The sequence below is a fragment of the Cenococcum geophilum genome (genome assembly GCF_001692895.1).
Source record: "Cenococcum geophilum 1.58 unplaced genomic scaffold K441scaffold_5, whole genome shotgun sequence".
NCBI lineage: Eukaryota > Fungi > Ascomycota > Dothideomycetes > Gloniales > Gloniaceae > Cenococcum > Cenococcum geophilum.
The window spans coordinates 1530772-1538804 of NW_027137563.1; the positions used below are offsets into that span (position 1 = coordinate 1530772).

Below are 8033 nucleotides of genomic sequence, written 5' to 3' on the forward strand. Positions count from 1 at the left end.
GAAAAGTAAGGTTTAGGTCTAGGTTAAGAAAGTACTAAAGAGGGCAAGAGCTTCTAGCTTCTAGCGGCGCAGCTTTAACTAAGCTAAGTAAGTAGTATTAGCCTATAGTTTTACTAAGGACCTACTTCGGCATCCAGCTTCGCCTTTATTATAATACTATAATATAATACTACCTAACGCATCCCATAGCTTATAGTAGCTATAACCCGTATAATCTATTACTAGGCGGTTCTTAGTATAGCTATTTATAGCTATTCCGATAGGAATTAAGTCGCATATTATAGTTATATTTAAGATACTGCTAGAGGCAGAGGTAAAGAAAAGGATAAATAGAAATGTTATTCCGGTATACTAATCGGTAAGAGATATAGGCAAAAGGAAAGGAAAAAGGAGAGAAGAAAGGAGAAATATAGTAGGACTAAAGTATATATTAATACTAGAAGAGAGTATAAATATATCCTATAAAAAGGGCCAAAAAGTTATAGCGCTAGGTAATTATTAGTATAAAATATAATATATAGAGATTAGGGAAAAGGCAAAGCACCTATATAGACGCTAAGGGGATAGAAAATGCCTTACGGCTAATAGCTAGAGTTTAAGGTGGCATAGTAGCGGGAAAGAAAAGAGGAGATAGAGTATAAGGGCAAAAGTAGTAAGGGAGAAGGCCTTTTATAGTTAAGGTTAAGGTTAGGTCTTAGCTAAACTAGAATAGGAAAGCGAGCGTGCCTTGCCTATAAAGGAACCTCTATTTCCTAATACATAGTCTCTATCTTATTTTTTACTAAGTAAAAGAATAATAGTTACTAGCTAGTTACGATAATTAGATATAAAGGATTTAATAAAAGGTATTAGAAATAATAAAGGTTATTAAATTAAAGATGGGAATATTATACCTCTAATAGACAACTTAGAGATAGGAGATATCTTTAAGGATAAAGATAAAAAGGAGGGGGATAGTGTTACGGACCTTATATTAGCAGTAGTATAACTACTAAAAAGAGATATTAATGGGTTAGTTAAGATAGTATAGGAGGTACTAAAACTGATTAAGCTATAGAATAAGGGGTAGCTAAGTTATATAGCTAGTTATATTATAAGTTTAAAACGTAGAAATATAGAAATATAGGAACGTAAGACGTACTAATATACTAACGTATTAATATACTTAGTACATTTCTTAGGCGCAGTATTATATATTTAAAGGACTATAGTCCCTACCTAGATAGTTCTTTTCTTTATAGTAAATCTTAGAATATAATTAGAGTTAATCTATTAGGTAACTACTCCACCAGTTATTATTATATTATTAACTTTCCCGCCACCTATATACCTAGCCTATTAATAAGTTTACCGTAGTTCCTACTACAAGGCTTTATTATATAGGCTACTTAACTTTTATAAGCTTTATAGTATATAGGAATTAAACAAGCAACTTAATTACAAATCTATGGAAATTAAGTAATATATATACATAAAATGGTGGCAAGAAGACTGCGCTAATAGTCGGCAATAGGTAATAGAAATAGGTAGTAAGATATATAATATAAGATAATTAAGTTAAAAAATGGGTGGTGAGTTATAGAGTAATACGAGCCTCAGTAGTTGGTTACAACTTTTATTAAATAAAATTATAAGCTCACCTAAATATATAAGCGAGTATAGAAGCTAGTTTATTAGAAAGCTAAATAAAACTCCGCAAATTACTCCTACTTTATTATACCTTTTATTTATTTATCTTAATAAATTTACTCTTCTATATTCTAGATATAACTATTTATTAGTAATAAGTTATTAATAGATAGAAGCTACTATACCCTTCTTATAGATATATTAGCAGGTTAGTAGTTAAGGGCTTTTACTACAGTTATAGCTAATAGCTTCTATATTGTAGAAGAGAGAGAGGATTTAGTATAGCTATATAAGTATATATATTATTATTAACTTTTATAACCCAAGTAATAACTCTTTTATTTATATACTTATAAATAAAAACTTAATAAGAATAATCTTTTAAAAATAGCCGCCTAAATAATTAACCTTCCTAAACCTTTTATTAGTGGTTATCCTTAGTAAACTCCTAATAATTACAAGCCTCTGCACTATAAGCTCTGTATTTTATATAGAGTTGTATAAGGGTTATTTTAACCCTTACTCGGGTGTATCGCTCGAGGGCCGCTTAGGGGTAGCCAAGGCCTAGCCGAAGGCTAAGCTTGGCACCTCCTTATAAGCACCTCGGGCTTACAGCCCTTTCCCTCATCGGTTCGTCTCTATACGAGGCTATTGCCTACCCTCATTACCATATCGTCCTCTTCCATCGACTCTCCTTGTGACTCATGCTCGGCTTGCCTGCTCCCTACCGTACGCCTGGGCAAATATGCCTCACAATTTTATATAGAGTTGCTATATAATTGTTAGATTATATATATTAGATCCCGTAAGAGTCGCGTAAGTTCGCGAGTACTCTCTATCTTTTTAGCTGTATAGCGACGTGGAAAGGGATACGTTACAATAATTTAGCCACCACTGATACAGAGCTTACGGCCTTAAGAGAATGCGTAATTATTAAAGTGCTATATTGTTAAGTCTTAAGTATTATAATATTTATTAGCTTCCGGCTTAAGCAAGTGTTTAGAAGAGATTAATTAAATAACTGTCTGCACTATCGCAGTCACATTCTTATTTCTTGGCTTCTTGTTAGCCTTCTATTTGACTGACTGAGTTGCCTAAGGTGTAGTGGCAGGAGTAACTGAGGTAGGAGCGTCTATTTTAGATAAGAATCTTGGTGTAGAGCGTAAGGAGTTATTGCTATGTATATATATAGAGCTTGGGTGGCGATTGAGCAGAGGCAATTGACGCGCTGGCGTTAATTTTGACGGCGGCGAGAGTATGTACGTGCACCTTCGTTTAATCGTGCAGCGGCTTGCGGGGCATGCGGGGGTGGGGGGTATTGGTGAACACATCATTTGTATGGCTTTTACTAGTAAAATAGGTGCCCGGGTAGTGCCTTGGCTACCCTTACCGCCTGCTGAGCCGCCGCTGATCAAAAGATTCGGGCAGTAAAGTTACTGCCAAGAGTTGCTGCCCGGATCCTGGCCGAAGTTCGATCACCCATGTAGATTCCTGATGATGATATGTGGGAAAGCTATATGAAAGGATTAATGATCAACGACCAGCTCGATATATAGTGCACTTCCCAATTTCATATCCTGGTTCTCGGTCTAACTTCCGGCTCCACATAATGGATATGAGCTTCGTCTAGCCTGATCCCTACCAAGAGTGAACACAACGTCTTTATGTCTAGCCATTGCTTGTGACGAGGAGAGCTGATAAACTTACCATTGTACATAGGAAAGAACCTAATTTGGTTATCAAAAATCATAACCAGGTCGAAGTGAATCTCGTAGTACCATCCACTGGAGCTCTTCTTCAGATAGCCGGACCTTTCCAATTTACCCCGAAAATCCTCAATCTGATTCAAATCTGTGGACACTTTCGCAAGTGGCTTGCAGTCTGCATTTCGCTATTAGTGAACTGCGAATGTCTTCTAGCCACAGAGACAACCTTACCGCCGTCCTTATATTCCGGCCCTTTGGCGCCATCCACTCCGTCCATGTATATGTACACGATATCTTCAAACTTCATGCTATGATACAAGCCCACAGTACGGTAATATGGAAAGGAAACTGTTTTGGTGTCGGTAAACTCCTCTCCCTATTTAAGGTCAATAGTAATACGCATGGGCGGTCCGGAACAATGTGACTAACATTCTTAACGTACCATTCCATGCATTTGTTGCAAAACCAATCATCTTCATACTCACCCCACACCCTAGCCATGTATTAAAGTTTTTGCAAATTTTACCTAACAGATGTATTCTTACCGGTGTTCGTCCCTAAAACGTTGTGGTTTGCCATCCAAGTCGCGCGTCCATTTCTTTCGGAACACCACTCCGTATGCGCAACGAATTTTTCTCTTTTTAATCGCCCCTCTCATTAAGGACCCTCTAATGATAGCGGACCAACTAAATTCTTGTAAGTCAGGAACAAGACGAACATCTCATGATATCGAGAGCGCTCACGCATCTGGTGGCTGAATAACATCGAAGGGTCGAAATTCTTCAGTGATTCGCTGCTTCAGGTAATGATTGGAGCCAAAACCACCCACAAGAAGGATGGATAGAGGTTTTTGATATCCAGCTTTGCGTACATTATCGATAAGCCGTGTGAGCAGGACCAGAATTTGTCCAACAATCTTGTCGAAGATTTGCTTCACCTCGTCATGTATAACGACCAGGCATCCATTTTCGAGCCCTATTTCCGGCCTGTTGGGTATTTGTTCGTCGACTGGTGGGATTTAGTTTGAAGTCTTCTATCACGTTCTGCATGCAGCTCACCGTATACTGAATGGTCTTCGCCATCCTCGCCAGTGAAGTCCAGTTTTATCTATGTGCCTTTTAGATGCATTCCTTGATCGCTACGTGCCACTTACGTCCTCTCGAAATTGTGCTAGAACCTAGAAGGATCAGACAAGCATTTGAGGGGTTTTAGAAGACTCTTACACCATGACGGGTATCTTCGGGTAATCGGCTTCCAACTTTTTTTTCTACGTGCTCCAGAAACTCTTTGTCAAGAAACACAGATCCGCAGAGGTCGCCATCGCTGATCGCTACCTCATCCAGCTCCAGTCTTGGCATTGGATTCGTGATTTTGTAGGCAGACAAATCCTTCAATCTCATTAGTCTTTTCACCAATCCCATCATGAAAGGAGACATACCACTGTGCCCCCTCCGGCGTCGCAAACCACGAAGACGTCACCAGCGCGGAAGGATTGTGACGGTTGCTAATCCTCGTAAGCTTTCATGCTAAATTAGATATTTTTCCAAGAAACCTACAGTGGTAATGGTGTATGCAGCGGCAGCTTCCGGTTCACGTATGAGCGAGATGCTCTCAGGGGAAAATCGGATACCGTAACCCGCGCGGTATGCACAGTCGAGTGTTTTCTCCCTGGCATTATCGGACCAAATTGCTGGAACAGTCAAGACGTACGTTTTAGGAGTTATGTTGATAAATGCTAACAATGTTTAGTTCCTGAATAATACAATCATGGTTTTGGACCGAGTTACTTTCACTCCACCCTGCGTTCTTCACCATGTGTTCTAAGGCCCTTTCCCTTAAGACTTTGAGGTACAATGAGACGCTGTCAGCGAGCCGATCCAGTTGTCGCACCTCCTTTACATTGGTGCATCGCCCAAGCTCTACAGCGAAGTCAACTTGATATGGATCGAGGAAGCTGTATTTGTCTCATTAGAATCGACAATCATATCAGATGGCGCGTTTTAAGCGGGGTTTCAGGACACACATACAGCTTAGAGAATGCGATTCTATCGTCGTCATGCTGGACGTCAAAACCGTATTTGAACTCGCCATTTTCAAATTTGAATAAACTAATACGAAATCAGTGTGCCCCGAAGACGAAGCCAACAGAATAGAGTACGTTGGAATCTTTGGAGATGGCTCAAGACCTTGCCCAGGCCAGCCATCTTGGATGATATAGAGAGGCGCGTTGGTAGACTGAACCAAGTTAGGACAACGCGTAACATGATATGTCATGAATTAAGTACGTACACCGGCCTCGGTGTCGAATTTGCAATAGCCAATGGCCGAGAAAGTGGTGCCGAAATCGACGGCAATCTAGAGCATGAGCTATTAGTGGCGGATAGCGCGCGGTGGAACATTGCAACCTACCACTATCTCTTCAGGCATTCTCCAGACTTCAAGCTTCCCTTGCTAAAGTGTCAAATCGAGGAATTCAAAGGATAAATGAGGTTGAAGAAGTTATTAAGCTCCAGTCGTTGGGGGAGGGGAAGGGCTGGCTTGGCTTGGGCGCTAGGATCCAGAGCTGAATGCAATCTCCAATACTGGCTAGGCGTCTCAGCCACTAAGGCAGGTTCTAAGAATTTTCGCACCTTCGAAAAGGGACGGGCTAGAAAATGAAGAAAAAGTAACGAATATCATGCCATTTCACGAAAAGTGTCGTCCTTGACCGGATCCGGCGACTCTGACCTCTTAAAAGCCTCAGCGAGGCCCTGCATTGTTCCCATATTTTCGGTATACTATACTTGCAACAAAGCAATTTTTGTGGACCGGCCTGTCTCATGTATATATTTGCGAAGTTCTCGGTCATACCCTAATTGTTCGTCTACAGATCTAGCTTATCCCTTCGGCTAGTGGATTCAGTCCTACGGTTATCGATAAGAGCTAGCCAATAGAATCAACAGGATCAAGGCTCCGTGATAAGAAATATGAGGTCGTAAGAACTGTCAATTTCCATATACAATTGCTATATATACTCAATCTTTAGAGTTAAATTGCTTAAGATAAGGCAGCCAATACTTATCTCTTCTATAGAACGGAATTTGGCAAATAGAGCAGCTATATAGAGTCCTTAAGGCTTTATAAGGCCTCTTCTAACTCTTACTATTGAGAGATCTATAAGTTGTATTTAGTGAGAGCTCTAAGAGAGCCTTCTTACGTCCTCTATGCTGTGTCTAAGTCTTTCTACTAGCCTTAATATAAGTAGGGTAGAACTTTAAGCTTTATAAGCTTATAATTATTAACTAAGTACTATAAAATATTACTTATAGAGTATCGCACTAGCCTCTTTTAATTATATGCCCGCGGGTAAGTTAACTGCTTAAAGAGAGCCTGCTAAAGGTCCTTCTAAAACTACTTATACGTATTATAAGTATTATTAGAGAGGAGAGTAAAAAGCAGTTAATAAGAATAATGTTAAGAAGGAAGTGCTATAAAGGCTTCTAAGTCTTTATATAAGGCCGCTAAGTATTACAATAAGATTGTCTTTAGTTAGTAAGATTAACCCCTAGTATATAGTAATTATAGTCGTTTATAAAGGTTGGAATTAGTAGATTTTTAATAATAGCGTTTCTAAATACCTTATGTGTTTATTTAGTAGAGCTAGTAGTAAGAGCAAAACGCCATTAGGAGGTAATAATAGATTCCTACCCTAATCGCAATATATAATATTAGTAGGAAAAGTAATTAAGGAGCAAAATAGATTTCTTACTAATATTAACTATAGTTATAAAAAGGACGACTTAGGCGTCTTTCTAAGCAAATTCTATTACTTTTAAGCCCTTTAAGGTGGCTCCGCACAATATACCCTATGGTAGTTAAGCCGTATAGTAGAGCTTAAGGTAAGAGAGTCTCTTATTAATCTACTCTATAGAAATCTTTCCCCTACCTCCTCTAGCGTTAATTAAGATATCGCCTTTAGAGTTACCTAATTCTTCGCGCTTTATTTTAGTTATCTAGATAGTATTTATACCTTTAATTCCAAGTTTACAAAGCCTAGTAAGAAATTTAACACTTATAAATAGATTATTAAGCTAAATAATATGGCGCCTAGGGGGTAAAGAGGCTTATCTATATCCGCATTACGCTAAATAAGTAAATTAAGTATAATTAACTACGTCTTTAAAAAGCCTTTATTAATAAATATAGTATTAAGATCTACTAGGCCCTTTCTATTGCCTTTAGCGTAGTATAACCAATTAAGTATATAGCCCTTATTAGCTAATACCCAATCTTAAAGCCATTAGACGTTATTTTAAATAGAATACCAATAATTTCTAAGGCGCGTCCTATAAAGTACTGTATTATCTTATTAACTATAAGGTAAGTTTTAGGGGTATAAAGCTTATAATAGCTTTATTAGGGGTATTTAGAAAAACTATTAACTCTATTAAGTTTATAGAGTAGAATCTTCCTTTAGCTAAGGATCTATATACTTAATATAGCGATTAAGTTGCTAGAATCTTATAAGGCTTATATGGTTTTTAACTATATAGTCTACGCTAGCTAGTTTTAAATTACCCTAATAGTCCTTAATAGAAGATTCTATAGTAATACCTATATAAATTAGTATACCAAAGTAGGCGTATAATTCTTGCCTATCTATTGGTTTCCATAGGTGCGCAACCTTAGCTTCCTCTACAGGATAAAGCTCCGCATATT

General features: G+C 38.2%; 1 protein-coding gene across 1 annotated transcript; it reads right to left on the reverse strand.

The window, feature by feature from the left end:
• Positions 1-3022: 3022 nt before the first annotated feature.
• Positions 3023-5812, reverse strand: K441DRAFT_693182 (actin-like ATPase domain-containing protein). Its single transcript, XM_067652629.1, has 16 exons — positions 5745-5812; positions 5625-5690; positions 5494-5570; positions 5363-5443; positions 5123-5289; positions 4892-5070; positions 4774-4839; positions 4559-4723; positions 4489-4512; positions 4394-4442; positions 4079-4343; positions 3881-4021; positions 3765-3828; positions 3567-3711; positions 3337-3510; positions 3023-3267 (listed from the first exon to the last, which is right to left on the reverse strand). The coding sequence occupies exons 1-16, from the start codon at positions 5760-5762 to the stop codon at positions 3200-3202; spliced, it is 1749 nt and encodes a 582-aa protein (XP_067508472.1). The 5' UTR covers positions 5763-5812; the 3' UTR covers positions 3023-3199.
• Between the last annotated feature and the right edge of the window lie 2221 nt (positions 5813-8033).

Coding starts and splice junctions, on each gene's coding strand:
- K441DRAFT_693182 (XM_067652629.1), bottom strand. Junction 4,840..4,891: donor CTGCATACACCATTACCACT/GTAGGTTTCTTG, acceptor TACGAGGATTAG/CAACCGTCACAATCCTTCCG. Junction 4,513..4,558: donor CCGAAGATACCCGTCATGGT/GTAAGAGTCTTC, acceptor TGATCCTTCTAG/GTTCTAGCACAATTTCGAGA.